We start from the raw sequence: 16,876 nt of genomic DNA, 5'->3' as shown, positions 1-16,876 counted from the left end.
AGCTGATTTCAAGCCTCTGCATGTTGATTTTCATGTTGTACTAACTTAAGATAATTTATTTTAAAAAGCTGTATAACCTATACTTAGAGAGTAACTTAACAACAGGAAGAACAGCCCTTCCTTGTCCTCAATGGTTGAAAGTTTCAAGTCTGTTTCCCCTATGAGCAAACCCATTGATGGGAGTGGTCACAAATATGCTTTGATGTATCTAACTGTACCAAACAGTTATGTCACATTGTCCTGGAGTACACCTGTACCTCACTGCAGCAAGGTGAGAAATTAAACCACTGGAGGTCAGCAAAAACAAGGTTTTCAGGTGTTAAGAACTGGTCCAAGATGCTCAACAGTCTCTTTTCCTTTCCAATAAGGCCTTGAGACAAACTATCATGACAGTGGCTCAGTATTTCAAGATTCAATCCTCAATTAGAGGCAGGGTTAATTTATTTAAAAACTGCTCATATTAATGGCAACAATAAAAAAACAAGCAAACCCCAAAACATTCAGTCCATTTCTTGTTCGTCTCTCGTCTCAGCTCCGTGTTTCCCTCTGAATAATCTCCAGATCAAGGCAGTGTTGGTACTGTGGTTCAGGCGGCTCTGCCCAGGTGGATTGTGGTAGCCTGTTCAGGCTGCTGGTAGGAAAGGTGATGACTGCTGTGTCACTGAAGACGTCAATCAGACGTGATGGACAGGGCAGCTGTCTCTCCTCACACACAGACACAGCCTGGGTAATGTAGCCGTAGTCCCGCTTGAACTCTCTCTCGATTGTCCTGTTGGGACGACAGACAGAAAACGTCATGTCTCATTTCTTAAACATCATCTCCCTCATGGCTTGTACTAACCTGTCCCTCATGCCATTGAAGCTGTTTCCAATGATTATCATCAGAGGAAGACACTGTGTACTCCAATTCTTCCACAGAAGGTTGTTGTACAGGGCTTTCCCACAATGCATCAGGTAAAAGAGTGTGGGCTTAGTCAACAGACGCTTCCCCTCCTGCACAATACAGTGAGACAGAAAGCTGTTGTTTTATGAAAACAAGAAAATCAAATTTCAGCAATCTGAAACTTGCTTGAGATAAGTCATCTTAGGTTTTGTCAGTGCTTTTTTTGTATGTTAATCCATTATTTGCATTTATGTGCTAAAAAGGACACTTGGACATTTGAGATTTAAAAATCTGCCTCCAAACAGCAGCTTTTGAATGCAATAATATACCAAGTTTGTGTCACCTTTCTTCACGATGTCTGTGTTTTCTTATTGTTCGAGTTCTGGAGCTGGTTTTCTGACATAAATGCTTCCCCTTTGGTTGCAAACTCTAAAATCTGTTGCCCAGAGTTTCCCACGAACTCTTAAACCCACAACACTAGAAGACTTTATGAAACAGTCCACAGTTACAGCTCAGATCTGACAAAAAATAAAACTGTGTTCCCTGGGAAAAATCTATTCCCCTAAACAACGATCTAGTCTCTATATATTAATTTGCACACCGAACTGAAATTATAAATAGTGGATGTTGTGGTTTGATTTGAAAAGTTGGTGGCAACTTGGCAGTACTGTTAAGTATTTGTAATTTGTATTAAATCAGCTGAAACATTCAACAACACTTGCACTATCCACCTGTTCTCCACACTGTTTACCTGCTAACGGTCTTGCAGGATAAAAACCAACAACTGACCTCATTTTCTGTGAGCACAGTCAGACCCAGTTCACTCAAAACATCCCTCTCTCCAGAGGAGAAGGCAGGGTCATAAACAGAGCAGTCCTTAACGGGAATCTAAAGGGAGAGGAACAATGACACACAGGATTTGTAATGAACAGGGTCTCATGTAGAGTGTTTGTTATCTCATTGGATAAACATATCCTCTAACCTGCCCTGCATCCAGCAGCAGCAGCAACATGGCAAGTTGGTAGCGAGCGGAGACACAGGAGGAAAAGGAGCCAAGTCCATAACACACACACTCCAGCTGTTGGCATAGTCTGCCATCTCTGGTCCTCCCCAGCCGGTCAGTGGGGCCCTCAGTGTCCTTGTTGTCTGGAGGTTTTGTGAGGGTTGCTGATCCTGCCACCAGCAGCTGTTCTGAAGACAAGAATCCTGAAAGTGTCACTGAACTGCACAGCCAAACAAAATATTTGGTGATAACTCCACTTGTCCAGCATACTCACCTTTCCACTCTTGCCAAAACTCCTCGCATCTTAGCTCAGACCTTTAGAGGGGGAGGATAAGCAAAGTTATAGGACCCTCTTGAGTTTGTGCATGTGGTGAAAATATGTATCCACTTTAAAAATGAATGATAGGAGTCTGCTGCTTAGCTTGTCCCAGACTTCTTACACTGTGTCTCTGATTCGTTTAACAGTTTTGCGTATGTCCAGGTGCTCCTGGCAGCATGTTGAATTTGAGGACACCTGAAGTGATCTTGATTGCCGCGCTGCGCCTTTTCGTCGCCGGGCCACCTGCCACTCCTCCCCGGTGTCCGACATTTATGCTAATTCACCGGTACCCCATGTAGACATACACAGACATGTGATAAAAAAATACTCGTATTATTAACAAAGTTCTAGTTTAAGTGCTGTCTGTGATTCGTGAGTCTGCAGCAAGTGGGACTATTTTGAGTGTAACACACGCATTTCCTCTTCCGGTGTTATGCCACATTTTGTATTCTGTGGTGTATCCTCGTGTTTGTCAAATTAATGCGTGGTCAATAAACGGACTGTAGACGAGTAATCTATAGCTCGACGTAGTGGTGGGGGAAACGAAGCTTTCTGAAGCACTGTCAAACTTGAAAATGGTTCACTGTTTCTAAGCATTTGATGAAGTAAAAAATGGCGACATCTGCTGGCCAAAACCTTATGTATGGATTCAATCTGAAACCATGGTGAAAGTGCTTTTAAAATATTGTTTCGCCATCTGAACTGCAATGAATCGAAAAACCAAACAAAAATGAATTATTATTATTATTCTAAATTATTTTGTTTTGTTCTGAAAAATTGAGACACATTTGCGCGTACATGTGAGAACATGTACGCCAGGGAAAGACGGAGTACAAAATTTGGCACCGGCAGTTACGATACAACCGGAAGTACCTGTGTTTTCGTGTGTAAAACGAACAAGCTAGCTGACTTTAGCTGAATTACCTTTCATTACTGACACAGATTAATGAATGTATACCTGATCTTTGGGTAGAGGAATAACGAACGTTTCAGGTAAGTTAGAGAAAATATTTTTTTTTAAATTATTTCCCTACGCTCAAGTTTTTAGGTAAAGCGAGCAGTTTCCATTAGCTATCGTTAGCTTTTGCTAGTAAATGTTAGCTTGTTTTCACGTTGGGGTTTCTCCACATGGGCAAATCTAATGTAATCCATGTAGTTGTTTATATGTATTTACTAAGAGTAATGGTGTTGCCAAACTAGCTAGCTATTTATGCTGTTTATATTTTTCTTGGAGTTAATATTAAGACAAGTTAGCTAAACGGTAATTGTTGTTGACCTCATATCTGGGATACAGTTACAGCGTGATCATAGCTACAAAGCATTCAAAATAAACAAAACGTACTGGGTGTAATGGTAGTTTGACCAACAAAAAAAAACAAATCTTAATTGACTTATTAACGTTAGATTTATTCGCGCGAGCTTTCAGCCACTTCCCGTGGCTTTCATCAGCAGATAGAGTTTCTCGGTTGTCATGGAGATGGCTCTGGATGTAGCTTATTATTTGGAGTTTTTACACGACTTTAACCGTATTGTTATTTTGTTTATTGTGATATCCAGAGATGTCCATGTCCCATCTGTATGGGCTGAGAGAGGAGGAGGAGGAAGGTGTGGAGGTGGAGAGCTTTGAGGTGACAGACTGGGACCTGGCCAATGAGTTCAATCCAGACCGCGGCAGACACAGGCAGACCAAGGACCAGGCCACCTATGGTATCTGGGCTGACAGGGACTCAGACGAGGATGAGAGGCCTAGCTTTGGAGGCAAGAAGTAAGGAATGGGGGTTTTTTTGTAGCTGACCCACTGCCCCCGTTGGGTCGAAGTCTGTTTCCCTATTGACATGTGTTTCCTCTCACCTTGACATGACCCAACATTTTCCCTAACTCCAGTCAGTCCTCTTCTGAGATGCTTACCCTAACCCCAACCAGTTATCTCTTCAACGCCTAACCATAACATAATCTAAACCCAATGGGGGAAACAAAATCTAACTTGAGGGAAACCCTATTCAAAGGAGAACAGAGTTCAACATCCCAAGAGGAATAGACCACAGAAAAACAACTGCTGCTTTAAAATAAATGTTAACAAAACAAGTCCGTGGTTTGTGTTTTTTCTAGGTCTAAAGACTACAGTGCTCCAGTCAACTTTGTGAGTGCTGGTTTATGTAAGACTGCAGCTGAGGAGAAACAGCACCAGCAAAAAGTAGAAGGAGGCTCTGATGACTCTGATGATGGCGGTCCTTCAGCACTTCCCCCTCCTCGCGGCACTGCACCCAAAAAACTCCAGATGGTAAATGTTGTTGTGCGTATGTTCTTTACCCATTGCAGTGTATTCTTTAATAGTGTTTTGTCAAAAACAAATTGTTTTTATTTTTCCTAGAGTAATTTCCGGGGGAACCAGTCCCAGAGGTTTGCAGGTGGCATACAGTCTGGTAAAGGCATTGGTAACTGGGAGAAGCACACAAAGGGAATTGGCCAGAAACTTCTGCAGATGATGGGCTACCAACCAGGCAAAGGCCTGGGCAAGAATGCTCAAGGTGGGTAGGCCTGAGGAGGCTATGTTATTGAGCTGTTTACTAATGCTGTGTGTTTTACAGGAGCAACAGAGTAGAGTTGATATATTCTGACCTTGCGCCCTCTTATTGCTGCAGGTATTGTAAACCCCATTGAGGCAAAGGTTCGTAAAGGAAAGGGAGCAGTGGGTGCTTATGGCAATGAGCGAACCCATCAGAGTCTTAAGGATTTTCCTGTGGTCGACTCAGAGGAAGAGGAGGAAAAGGTAGAGAGCTATACCCACTGTTAGATTACATAGCAGAAATGATATTGTAGAGTCAGTCAACATTATTTTGACATTATTCTCAATTTCTGCCTGTTTCGGAGTTTCAGAAGGAGCTAGGCCAGTGGCGTAAGGATCCTGCAGGCCCTGGAGGAAAGAAGAAACCCAAGTACTCCTACAGAACTGTAGACGAGCTGAAGGCTAAAGGCAAGCTGGCAGGGCGCAGTACAGCGGCATCCGCTGGAGAGTTGGCACAGGTCAAGGTGTGTTCGAAGTCTTGAATTAACACTCCTTTGCATCTGTCTCACAGGAATGTTATCAGGCCACTAAGGCTTTGATCTTCACACTCCTTGAATTAGGCTGTAATGTTGTAATATGCATCAGGAACTTAAGTTAATTGTACTTTTACACTCAGTACAAGCCCCCGTGGGTGAAATTGTTATATGAATGTCGACTGCCATTTTTGCCCCTGAATCTCATTTACCCCGTATCTCCACCCATCTCTAGGTAATAGATATGACTGGAAGAGAGCAAAAGGTATATTACAGTTACAGTCAGATGTCCAACAAGCACAGTGTTCCAGATGAAGGTCCACCAAGCATGTCTCAGGATCAGAAGGGATCTGGCTTTGCTCTACCTGAACTCGAACATAACCTGCAGCTACTGATAGACCTTACAGAACAAGACATATTACAGGTATGAGGGAACCAAAAATATCTGCCAAATATATTCAGCTACAACCGGGCCTAATGAAGGCTTCTCTCTGCATCAGCCACCCGAGGCTTGTTTTATGTTGTTGTGGTTTATGTACCACTCTTCTTCTTCTACCACATACTGACATGCTTTCTCTTTTGCTATCTTATTACCACCTCCTGTAGTCTGCCAGACGTCTGCAGCATGAAAAAGATGTAGTTGTGTCTCTGAGCCACGAGTCACGAGCACTGCAAAGCAGACTGGATGCAGAGCAAGATGCCATCCAGAGAATGGAGGCCGTTCTGGCATTGGTGGAGCGTTTTCCTTCTGGGGAGATGGCACCGGGGGAGGGACCCACCCTGCAGGTGCATATACAGTGAACACACACAGACTAACAGACTAACAGCTACAGTTATCAGGCTGTTTCAGTTTGATAGTCATTGCTCTGTTATCACATCCATATAGGTAAACGTTTTGGTGCCTTCCTTCTCTTTCTTCAGGAGTGTGCCCGGATCTTTGAGACTTTGCAAACAGACTATTATGAAGAGTACAAGACAATGGGTTTGGCAGACCTGGCTGTAGCTGTTGTTCAGCCGTTACTCAAAGAGAGACTTCGTTCCTGGGACCCTCTGAAGGTATGCTTTTGCAGTTATATTTTTTTGAGATAAGTACATACTTTCATTATTTGCTTTAAATCATTAATAATGAAGCTACCACTTCTCAGACTGTTTTCTGATTATTTCAGGACAGCTCTTATTGTCTGGAAGACATCGGTCAGTGGAGAGCAATTCTTGAATCTAGAGACCTCCACTCCAGTGCCCCAGATTCAAACATGGACCCTTATCACAGGTCATTTTAAACACACAAACGTATAGTAAGCTGTGCTTACGTATTTACATATATTTACATTTTTGACTATAAGTGTTTGTAAAATGTGTGTCCTTTCTTTGTCGGTCCAGACTGTTGTGGGAAGTGTGGATAACAGTGATGCGGTCCTGTGTGTCAGGCTGGCAGCCTCGTATGGTAGGGCCAATGGTGGACTGCGTGGAAGTGTGGGCTCCTCTTCTCCCTTTGTGGATCCTGGATCACCTGTTGGAGCAGCTGATCTTACCCCGGCTACAGAGAGAGGCAAGATGCACACACTATCTTCACTTAAAGACACACTTAGATGTAGATAAACTCCCATGGTTTTGATCATTTCACATAATTTACTTATGCCTTCTACATTGCAAGCTGTTTTTATTCCTTTCTGTTTCCTGTTTGGTAGGTGGATAACTGGAACCCTTTAACTGACACAGTGCCCATCCACTCCTGGATCCATCCTTGGCTGCCTCTGCTCCAATCACGTCTAGAGCCTCTTTACCCACCAATCAGGAGCAAACTATCCAACGCCTTGCAGCGGTGGCATCCCAGCGACGCCTCAGCCCGCCTCATCCTGCAGCCGTGGAAAGACGTATTCACACCGGGTGCATGGGAGGCCTTCATGGTGAAAAACATCATCCCAAAACTAGGTATGTCTTCATCAATGACTGCCTTAAGTATGCCATAGCCGTGGGAGAAAATGTATTTCCCTGCAGTCTTCCCCGTCCCTCCTTTTCTCACTGGTTTCTCTTCTTCATGTGATGGCTTCTGTTTCCCTCCTCAGCTCTGTGTTTAGAAGAGCTGGTTATCAACCCTCACCAGCAGCAGATGGAGCCATTTCACTGGGTGATGGACTGGGAGGGCATGTTGTCCCCCTCCAGCCTTGTGTCCCTGCTGGACAAAAACTTCTTTACAAAATGGTTGCAGGTCAGCATCTATACTTACACAGTAAATTGTATACAGAACAGAAAGTAATTAAGATGCACTTAGCTGCAATTGATTGTTGATATATTTAATTTTATTACATTTTTTGTGACTTCATGTCTGTTTGTGTTTTGTTGTTTTAGGTCCTGTGTTCATGGTTGAGCAACAGTCCTAACTATGAGGAAATCACTAAATGGTACCTGGGTTGGAAAAGCATGTTTAGTGACGTCTTGTTGGCACAGCCACTCATTAAAGAGAAATTCAATGAAGCTTTGGACATCATGAACCGTGCAGTGTCTTCAGGCATGGGTTAGTACTACACGTAGTCTCAGAAAATAAACACATGAAAACTATATACTGTACTTAATAAAATTATGATAATTCAGCACATTAGCACTTTTTTGTTTTTTACTACAACACTCATTCTATTTCATATTCACAGGTGGATATATGCAACCTGGTGCAAGGGAGAATATTGCATATCTAACACAGACAGAGAGACGAAAGGACTTCCAGTACGAAGCGATGCAGGAGCGCAGAGATGCCGAGTGTGTAGCTCACAGGGGCATCAGTGCCGGTGTGCCGACTAACTTTAAAGATCTTATCCAGACCAAGGCAGAGGAGAACAACATTGTCTTTATGCCCTTAGTGGGCAAACGGCATGAGGGCAAACAGCTGTACACATTTGGGCGTATTGTCATCTACATAGACAGAGGAGTTGTGTTTGTGCAAGGAGAGAAGACTTGGGTGCCCACTTCTTTGCAGAGTCTGATAGATATGGCCAAGTGAGGGTGGACTGACTTATTCCTTGGTCTGCCAAGTGTAAAAGAGAATAAGTAGAGCGACTGTTTGGTTTTTATGTAACTTCAGTATGCTGATCCTTGTCATGTGTCTTTGTACATTTTTAAAGTGTCACTAGAACTGTGAATAAATAATTTTTGAATGTATGTTGTCTACTTTGTCGTTGTTTAAATCAGATGTGAAATGTAAATGAGTACAAATGTTCAAGTACTGTACTTATACAATATACAGTACATATAGGTTTGTATGTGGTACTTGGTTTCAGAAGATTTTGCATTCAACACAGGTGAGGCAAGTTCTCAATATAGCATATTTCTTTACAAGTAAACTTTTTTGTAAAGAATACAAGGTTGTATTAGTGTTTTTATGTACGTACATGTACAAAAAACAGTACTTCTATTGTTTATTAATGTACATGACAATTTTTTTTAATGATTTCTCTCTTATGGTGTGGCAACTTCTACTGTACCTTTTTGAGTTCCTTTTCACCATTGGTGTTTTCTTAATTTTTCTGTTTGTAAAGCATAACAAACTAATAATAGAGAAAATTGTGTAATGCAGTCTTTTTGAATGACTTGCAATACCGGTATGTAACTCGTTTTACTGTAGGTGGCAGTGTAGCGGCTGGTTCCTCCTCCGGCTATCCGGTCTGAGGTTTTTGGCACTACTGGGCTTCCGTCCGTACTCGGCGCTTTGCGGTGAAACAAAGTATCTTCATTATCCTGTGTGTATCACGTATGTGCCTTTGCGCACGATTCAATCATTGCAGGCGTATTTTTGCATCACGGAGGTATGTGGACATCTATAGATATCTCATGAAATACACAATATATCGACGGTTTGGTATCTATGATTGGAAAACGTTCCTTTATGAGCCGACAAGCTAACGATTGTTAGCTAATAAGCTAGTCAGCCTTAGCTATCACAGAGATTAGCTAGCTTGCTAAATATTGGTGGCACGTACGTTACTGTAACAGCTTGTCTTATTGTATCTAATCTATATATTTCCAATCTTTATCCAGCCACCCATGTCGTCGGACGCCCTGAAGAAGCGAAAGTCGAAGGTTCTCCGCAATGAAGGAGGAACCCCAGAGATGAAGCGAGGTCGCGGAGATGGGGACCAGCCGGTAGGACACCGCCGGGAGGGATTGGTTGAGGGGACCGGAGGGGCAGCAGTGTGCCGCATTGTGTAGGGAGACCGACCCCCTAGCAGAAGATCCTGTGCCAGCAGCAAAAATCCGCCCTGGCAAGGTGTCATTGGGCAATGTAGCGGAGATATAAAATTCAAAAGAGTCAAGCTGAAGTTTGTTTTCAAATTCAAGTAGTCACTGAGGCGCTACTCACTGTACTTGAAAAAATGTATCCACTCTAGCGAATTGAAGAGTTAAATTTTGCACATCTTACTCGAAAATATGCATTAAGTGGATTGGATACAAGATATAGACTACTGATCGCAGTTGAATCTGCAGCTCGCTGACAGCCTGAGCCTTACAAGTGTAGCATTTGTTGTATCGCTATGGAGCTACCTTATATTTTACAGGTGTTATTGTGTCCTGCTCCTATTTGCTTTGGACCTACATCATAGAAAAGTCTACACATGGTTAAATCTGCTTTTGTGATTGTGATGAATGTCCATATGTGATTGAAACACAAATCCCTTGTTGTTAAATGAATCATGGGAGCAAATGCTAGGTTGGATGTACATCCTCTATTTTTAAGCACTATATTGTTACCAGATACCCAGGTACTAATTTAGGATACTGAACGTATGAGTTATCAATATTGGAGTCTTGACATTCAGGACCTGAGTTAACTCACTACCAACTGCTTTGACCAGAAGGCTGAATCCCTGCTAGTTTCGTTGTAATGGATTCAGTACTTGGACTTCTTACAGCACCAAGAAGAGTGGGTTCGAGTTAAAGCAGGACCGATGGTGGTGTGATGTGGTGTGATTATACTGTGTATACTGATGTAGGTTTTGTTATTTATTTTCCAGGATGTGCGTGTGTATAGTGAGGAGGTGGAGCTGGACAGCAGGGACCCTGAACAGGACTACCTGCAGTACAAAGAGTCATGTGAGAGTTTGGCCACACTCATGAGTGAGATCCAGGATCTTAAAGCCAACGGAGCCAAAGAGGGGGTAAGATACACATCCAAACTAATCTGTCATTATAGACTGATTTTTTTTTTTTTGTCAGTAATAATGTACACTATGTATATTATGCTGGTTTGTCACTAGAAACAAGTAGAGTCCCCCACAGCAGAAACTTTATACATACAGTTAGTGGTACTGGTAAATCTAATACACCACAACATTGTATATATGATCCCAAAAAAAGCTGATTCTGTTTCTTCACCAATAACAATGAAGTCTTACTAGTTGTATTTGTTCTCAGTGTCCTGAGGTGGAGCAGAGACGTATGCAGAGCTGCATCCACTTCATGAACCTGAAAAAACTCAATCGCCTGGCTCATATGCGACTAAAGAGAGGCAGAGACCAGACACACGAGGTAACTCCCACACAACTCTCAAATGCTGTCCAACGTTTATGGGATATTAAAAGAAATACCAGCTTAGGTTAAGTTCACACTATTCCATAAATTTGCTGAAAAAGTGCTGCCTCAACTCCCTTTTGTGCTGATCAGGAAAGGCAAGTTGAACACCAAGCACTTAGTTTGTACTTATAACACCTAACTGCAGTAGCTGCCACTGTCAGCAAAGAAAGCTTATACACCCTTTGGTTTGTTTTCGATTAGAATGTATTGATCCTGCTTATTGATCCTTGTTCTTATTGAATCCTGGTTCTGATTTTTGGCATGTATTTATTTCCAGGGGCACCTGGGTTGTGTTTGCAAACCAGCCTTAACCACCGTTTCTGTCCTTTCAGGCAAAGCAGAGAGTGGATGTACTGCACCTTCAGTTACAGAACCTGCTGTATGAAGTTATGCATCTTCAGAAGGAGATCAGCAAGTGTCTGGAGTTCAAGTTAGTACAAAATATCTCAAGTAGAACAGCTTTTACTTTGCACATAATTGAGAACAAGCTAAATTACTACCCATTAAAATCTACTGAAGTTATCCATCATTATATACAAGAAGAACAAAAAAGCAGTCTTTATTTATATGGTGCTTTAATTGAAGAGGTTACAAAATTCTTTCTAAAAAAGTCGGGTCACATCAAGCCCTAGAAATGTCAGAGAGAGATTTACAATCACTGAGTTTGTACTTAAGTGAAAAACAATTACTCACCTCAGAAGATGCTCAAAATGTATAGTTATACAAACAGTTGCTCATGCGTGCTTCCACAGTGGTAATATTAATACATTTTATGTATATAGCACCTTCTCATACACAAAATGCTAAGCATACCTTTCCCTGACCCAGGTCTAAGCATGAGGAAATAGATTTGGTGTCTGAGGAAGAGTTTTACCAGGAGGCGCCACAGGAAATTTCCAGGCCTCAACTCACAAAAAATGATCCCCACCAACTCACACTGGCACGACTGGACTGGGAGCTTGAACAGAGGAAGAGGTATGCAGACTTGCACACAGCATAGTGCATTAGTAGCATGTTGTGGTCAAAAAACAGTCTTGTTAAAAATTTGTGCTTGGATACAGGTTGGCAGAGAAATACAAGGAGTCACAGGCCACAAAGGAGAAGATCCAGAAGAGCATCGAGGTGAAGAAGGAACATCTGACAAGTTTGCAGCCAGGACTCAATGCCATCATGCAGGTATAACAACTGTCTGGGTGCTATATTATAAAGGTTTTGTGCTTTGATAGGACCACGCTATCACTCTTGTTCCAGTCTCAGCAGCTTGGAGCATTGATTTTGCAAAGTGTTTTGAAAGTGTGTTGTTCATTTATTATTTATGAGTTTGAATTTTTAATTTATTAGCTTATTTATTTTTAAACAAAAGTGTTTTGTAGAGTCCCATGAATTGTTTTTCTTCATTGAGGTGAATGTATTAACTGCTGGATCACCAATGGACATCTCTTCTTTTACAGGCCTCTCTCCCAGTGCAGCAGTACCTGTCCATGCCTTTTGAACAGACTCAGAAACAAACAGAGATTGCCCGCCACCTGCCTCCACCTCTCTACGTCCTGTTTGTTCAAGCCAATGCCTATGGCCAGGCCTGTGGTAAGAAATCATTAGAGAATATCCTATGTTTCAAGACAAAATAGAGTTTTTCTTTATGGCATGTAAGCTCTGATTGTCAATGATTTATTTTTGTTTCAATTTCAGACAAGAACCTGATTGTCTCAATCAGTGGTGATGTGGATGAGGCCAAGGCCCTGTCCAAACCTCCAGAAGATTCCCAGGGTACAAACACTACTATACATGTCTGTCGTCACACATACAGCACACAAACACTTATCTTTGTAGTGCAGTTCATTTTTCTGTTATACTCTGTCGCTTAAAATTTCAAGATGTTATGTTTGTGTCATCCCAACAACAAAAAACATAAATGTATGTGTTCTGGTTTCATCCAGATGATGAGAGTGATTCAGATGCAGAGGAGGAGCAAGAGAAAACAGTGAGTCTAAGGCCTGGCTTTACTCCCAACACACACACACACACACACACACACACACACACACACACACACACACACACACTCAGGTCAGTGAGTTCAGTGATTTCTTAATATACCCGTGTCGGCAATGAGCACACAAACTGTCCCTGAAGCCCTAGCTTTCACACATTGTGGTCTGGCCAGTTGGGGAGCGGAAGCTATCGATCGTTTCCTGCATCCGGAAGAGTGCCAGCTGGGGGATTCTGGGAAATATTTACCAAGAATGGCTAAGTGACTGTAACCTGAGCCTACCTCAGGCATGAACACCAGGGTGCTTAGATCTATTTTCTAAATTACTGATTTAAGAATAAATCTTTTGTATTTTGTTACAACCTGTCTGGCATTTTACCGTCTGCATATGACAGCTCATCTGAAACACCCTCTTCTTTTTCAATTTTTACTACTGCCAGCCCTTCCTTTGAACCACCCCTCCTCCTTTTATATGTAATAGTAGAGGGCTAAAATGCTAAAGTGACTGTCATGTTTCTCCTGTAAGCAGCTGGAATTTGATGCAAATTGTTTTTCAAACATATTTGATATGCCACAATGTCAAACATGCACCTTGTTTTGCTTTATTTCTTTTCATCTCTTGTTTCCATTGCTTTTTATTGTCTGTCTGGCAGAAGAGGAGAAGGCCAACTACAGGCGGCCAGCTGGATGACAAAAGACGGGAGATGCTGAAAAGGCACCCTCTGTCCCTCTGCTTAGACCTCAAGTGTAAAGGTAGGTTCTACATTCTTCATGACTTAAAATTTTAGTGTCTGCACCAAAAAGGTCTGTGCATTTTGTGCAAGCAGACACATTCCCTGTCTTTACACAGCATGTATAAGCCCAAATATTTACAAGTCATCTGTGTTACATTCCCTGTAATGTGACCATAGTTACACTGTGTTGTGGTAACTCTATACCTAGGAGATAGTATGTGAAAGAAAGTAAGCGTGACCCACTCTATTATGTCATGACACCACTTGACCCTCGTGTTCCCTCTGCTGGCAATAAAAGGAATAGTGACAGATTATAGGGAGATCTGCATTGCAGGCGTAACTCTACCTAGAGGGAGGGAGGGAGGGAGGTGGTGAGCAAGACGCTTGCAGCAGCGTGGATCTGCAGCACCTACCACATGCTGTAAGCATATTTTCTCATCACCAGCCTTTCTCTAACTTCTGCTTTTATTTCTAGTGCCTTCCCTCTCCACACTTATCTTCACTGCTGCCAGCTGCAGCAGTCAGTTTACTGCAGTAAAAGCAAAAAGTGAGCAGTGTAGGAGTCTGTGAGTGACAAGAGTGTCACTGAGTTCACTGTGACTGCAGATAGTGGAGCATGAAAGATGACCATCAGAATAGTATGTGTCTCCTGGGTGCTGCTCGCTACCATCGTGACCACACCCCGTTATTACTCTTTAATATGCTGCAGTGTAAAGTAAACCCTGGGGGACGTTCAGTGGGAGGATTAATGAAAAGAGGGGGGTAGACAGAGTATTGAATTAAGCTAGTAATGGATTAGTTCATCACCATGTGTTATCCGTCATGTCTCCACAGATGGCAGTATCCTTCATCTCTACTTCTACTACCTGATGAATCTGAACATTATGACTGTCAAGACCAAGGTCTCCACCTCCATAGACCTCAACACAGCCATCAGCGCAGGGTGTGTGTGTGTGGACATAAGAATTCGTCTCCCTCTCTGTGTCCCTGAAAGGAAAGTCTAATGATGTCTTCTTTTGCAGGGATCTGCTGAAATCAGACACTGTACTCTGCTGTCTCTACTCTAGCGACCAGGGACGAGAAACACCCAATCCAGCTAATCGCTACCAGTTTGATAAAGTCGGGTGAGGATGTCAAATAATTAAAGTAAATAAGAAGATGTGTAGTGAATCACACCATTGAATTTAACAAAATTCCAGCAGATTTAACCCATAATTTCCTTTTAGGATTGTTTGCTTTGCTGATTATGTGGAGGAGCTGGGCCATCCCTACATGTGGGTTCAGAGTCTTGGAGGACTACATTTTCCCAAAGATGCCTCAGAGGTACGTGTTAAAATCAAGTATTATCCCAGTTGAGCACAGTTTCTGTGTGTTACAGCCATATCATGTTGGTATACACTCTTGTTTTTCCAGGGTGTGCGTGTGGGCAGTTCTCTGTGTGCCAGCCAAATGGAGAGCACCATAAAGCTGCTGAGGGGACGAGTCCAGTCCCGCCTGGCTTTGCACAAACAGTTTGCCTCTTTAGGTACGTTACATGTTAACGACCACACATTAAATAGTCCTAAAGAAGAGATAGGACATTTTGACTGAGATTGTTTGTGCTCCTGTCCTCAGAGCACAGCATCATCCCGGTCTCCACTGAGTGTCAGCACCTCTTTCCTGCCAAGATTATCTCCCATTTAGCTCGCTGGACCACTATCACTCACGAGGAGTATATGGTATACACATATAAATACATGTACAGATATTTGAAATCACCCGGATCCAAAAATACACCTCATGCAGCACATGTCTCACTATGATATTTCTCTTTCTTGGTAGGATCTGCCATATACACGTCATGTGACTGATGCTGGGCTGGCAAAGGAGACTGATATGTACTTTATGGGTGTGGTGGAGAGGGGCACAGGTAAGTACTAGCAGTGATGATAGAATTGGCCAATATTGATAACTTGATTTTTATTTGTTTCTTATAAACTCGTTGCCTCAATCTTTTTCTTTCTCAGCTCGTCTCCAGGCCGCTGTGGTGCTGAGTCCCCGTTACCCAGAAATCTCTCCTCTTTTCTCCCTCTCTCTCAGCTGGAAGGGAGAGCGCAGTGGACGCACTGATGACAACCTACGAGTATGAACATTTTTCAATATTAATCACTTATGTTCCATAAGCCTGTGCTCTGTTCTTGTACAAGCTCTTTATGTCTAGATTTTTCAGACTCCAAATGACTCATCTGTTCCTTTTTTTTTAGGCCATGGAGAGTGAGGTCAATGTGTTCAAAAATGAACTACAGGGCCCACGTCCAGGATACCAGCTCCTGACCAATCAGATTTCACGTCTGTGCGTCTGCCTGGATGTGTATCTGGAGACTGAAGGACAAGATGACAGCGTGGAGGGACCACGAGAGTTTCCCAGAGAGAAGATGTGCTTGCGCACTGTCAGGTATACAGTCACAAGAAGCATTTAAACTCTTTGCAAACATTTCGTCAAAGACACTTTCATATCTGAATAGATTTACTGTTTTTCTGACATGGCTCTCTCTTTCTCAGGGGCCCAAATCGTCTGAAGCCATTCAAGTACAACCATCCCCAGGGCTTCTTCAGTCACCGCTAAATCTGTCCACATGCTTCTCTCTACTGTACTTTACAACTCCCTTAAGCTTACCTTTGTGACTATTTGACACACAAAGTATACCTTTTTAAAAGCCTTTTTAACACTTTGAAAATAAAAGAACACCAGGTTATTTTCTTGAATCAGTGTGTTTCTGGTCTATTTAAGTCTCTGTTGTGCACTCCAAATGTTTCAGTTTTATCCCTCTGCCTTCCTCTCTACCCTCACCTCTCTTTGTGCTGCTCTATTTATATGCGTTGTCTGCACTAGCTGATTATTATGCCATTGTGGTTCAGTGCTACAGCGAGCTGAGTCATTTCCCCAGAGAATTATGTCTGTGGAATATTGGTGTATTGTTAGCCTTTGACCTTTCATTTATCATCATGGATGCAATAATAAAAGAAAAACAGGTTGTTATGCAGGATACTGACACCAGTTCCATCAAGGATTACTCTCATTTTATGATTAGCTAGCAGCAGTCTACAGAAGTGTTTGGCAAAAATATCACTTGTTTTCTTGCGCATTGGAGTGCAAATCCAGCAGGATGTAAACTAATCCAGACATTAATGCCTCATGGATTTATGGATAAGGATGTAATTAGAAGGTTATTTTTGGATGAAAATCTTTTCCATTTGATTCTCAAGAGCAAACTCAAAGTTATCAGTAAAGAGAACAAACAAAATGAAGTAAGATATCTTGTCTTGGCTGACTTGACTGAATGACTTCACAAAAGCCTACTGAGAT

General features: G+C 42.3%; 3 protein-coding genes across 5 annotated transcripts; 2 read left to right on the top strand and 1 right to left on the bottom strand.

Annotated features, from left to right (window-relative positions):
• Positions 1 to 403: 403 nt before the first annotated feature.
• srrd (SRR1 domain containing) lies at positions 404 to 2,808 on the bottom strand. The gene is made up of 6 exons (XM_044196805.1): positions 2,327 to 2,808; positions 2,161 to 2,201; positions 1,866 to 2,074; positions 1,673 to 1,771; positions 842 to 993; positions 404 to 769 (listed from the first exon to the last, which is right to left on the bottom strand). Exons 1-6 carry the CDS (start codon positions 2,473 to 2,475, stop codon positions 529 to 531), a joined length of 891 nt encoding a protein of 296 aa, XP_044052740.1. The 5' UTR covers positions 2,476 to 2,808; the 3' UTR covers positions 404 to 528.
• A 233-nt stretch (positions 2,809 to 3,041) lies between these two features.
• Positions 3,042 to 8,397, top strand: tfip11 (tuftelin interacting protein 11). Of its 3 annotated transcripts, none has more exons than XM_044196802.1 (15): positions 3,042 to 3,198; positions 3,763 to 3,970; positions 4,315 to 4,486; positions 4,577 to 4,733; positions 4,848 to 4,974; positions 5,073 to 5,235; positions 5,480 to 5,668; positions 5,851 to 6,030; positions 6,166 to 6,300; positions 6,411 to 6,514; positions 6,625 to 6,793; positions 6,933 to 7,176; positions 7,311 to 7,453; positions 7,594 to 7,759; positions 7,893 to 8,397. In XM_044196802.1, the coding sequence occupies exons 2-15, from the start codon at positions 3,765 to 3,767 to the stop codon at positions 8,237 to 8,239; spliced, it is 2,502 nt and encodes an 833-aa protein (XP_044052737.1). In that variant the 5' UTR covers positions 3,042 to 3,198; positions 3,763 to 3,764; the 3' UTR covers positions 8,240 to 8,397. The 3 variants fall into 3 exon arrangements, with proteins under 3 accessions (XP_044052737.1, XP_044052739.1, XP_044052738.1); XM_044196804.1 differs by having other exon boundaries at positions 4,848 to 4,975; positions 5,083 to 5,235; XM_044196803.1 differs by having other exon boundaries at positions 4,848 to 4,975; positions 5,077 to 5,235.
• A 479-nt stretch (positions 8,398 to 8,876) lies between these two features.
• On the top strand, positions 8,877 to 16,275 carry thoc5 (THO complex 5). Its single transcript, XM_044196800.1, has 20 exons — positions 8,877 to 9,041; positions 9,274 to 9,378; positions 10,248 to 10,391; positions 10,648 to 10,761; positions 11,139 to 11,236; positions 11,635 to 11,781; positions 11,868 to 11,982; positions 12,258 to 12,390; positions 12,496 to 12,573; positions 12,744 to 12,787; positions 13,450 to 13,549; positions 14,365 to 14,473; positions 14,553 to 14,654; positions 14,757 to 14,853; positions 14,944 to 15,055; positions 15,145 to 15,248; positions 15,352 to 15,439; positions 15,537 to 15,652; positions 15,774 to 15,964; positions 16,072 to 16,275. The coding sequence occupies exons 2-20, from the start codon at positions 9,280 to 9,282 to the stop codon at positions 16,133 to 16,135; spliced, it is 2,055 nt and encodes a 684-aa protein (XP_044052735.1). The 5' UTR covers positions 8,877 to 9,041; positions 9,274 to 9,279; the 3' UTR covers positions 16,136 to 16,275.
• The last annotated feature ends 601 nt before the right edge of the window (positions 16,276 to 16,876 follow it).

This window comes from Siniperca chuatsi, linkage group LG5 (genome assembly GCF_020085105.1).
Source record: "Siniperca chuatsi isolate FFG_IHB_CAS linkage group LG5, ASM2008510v1, whole genome shotgun sequence".
Taxonomy (NCBI): domain Eukaryota; kingdom Metazoa; phylum Chordata; class Actinopteri; order Centrarchiformes; family Sinipercidae; genus Siniperca; species Siniperca chuatsi.
The sequence above is the reverse complement of the archived record's forward strand: the minus strand, read 5'-3'. Positions and strand labels throughout refer to the sequence as shown.

What these genes read in the sequence shown, in the direction of transcription:
- srrd (XM_044196805.1), bottom strand. Translation starts at nt 2,475, where the DNA reads ATGTCGGACACCGGGGAGGAGTGGCAGGTGGCCCGGCGACGAAAAGGC. An exon ending in GTTTTGGCAAGAGTGGAAAG is followed by an intron (nt 2,075 to 2,160) that starts GTGAGTATGCTG and finishes TCTTGTCTTCAG; the next exon opens with AACAGCTGCTGGTGGCAGGA. An exon ending in CTGTGCTCACAGAAAATGAG is followed by an intron (nt 994 to 1,672) that starts GTCAGTTGTTGG and finishes TGTATTGTGCAG; the next exon opens with GAGGGGAAGCGTCTGTTGAC.
- thoc5 (XM_044196800.1), top strand. Translation starts at nt 9,280, where the DNA reads ATGTCGTCGGACGCCCTGAAGAAGCGAAAGTCGAAGGTTCTCCGCAAT. An exon ending in CCAACGGAGCCAAAGAGGGG is followed by an intron (nt 10,392 to 10,647) that starts GTAAGATACACA and finishes ATTTGTTCTCAG; the next exon opens with TGTCCTGAGGTGGAGCAGAG. An exon ending in GAGCTTGAACAGAGGAAGAG is followed by an intron (nt 11,782 to 11,867) that starts GTATGCAGACTT and finishes GCTTGGATACAG; the next exon opens with GTTGGCAGAGAAATACAAGG.
- tfip11 (XM_044196802.1), top strand. Translation starts at nt 3,765, where the DNA reads ATGTCCATGTCCCATCTGTATGGGCTGAGAGAGGAGGAGGAGGAAGGT. An exon ending in CCTGGGCAAGAATGCTCAAG is followed by an intron (nt 4,734 to 4,847) that starts GTGGGTAGGCCT and finishes TTATTGCTGCAG; the next exon opens with GTATTGTAAACCCCATTGAG. An exon ending in TGCAGTGTCTTCAGGCATGG is followed by an intron (nt 7,760 to 7,892) that starts GTTAGTACTACA and finishes TCATATTCACAG; the next exon opens with GTGGATATATGCAACCTGGT.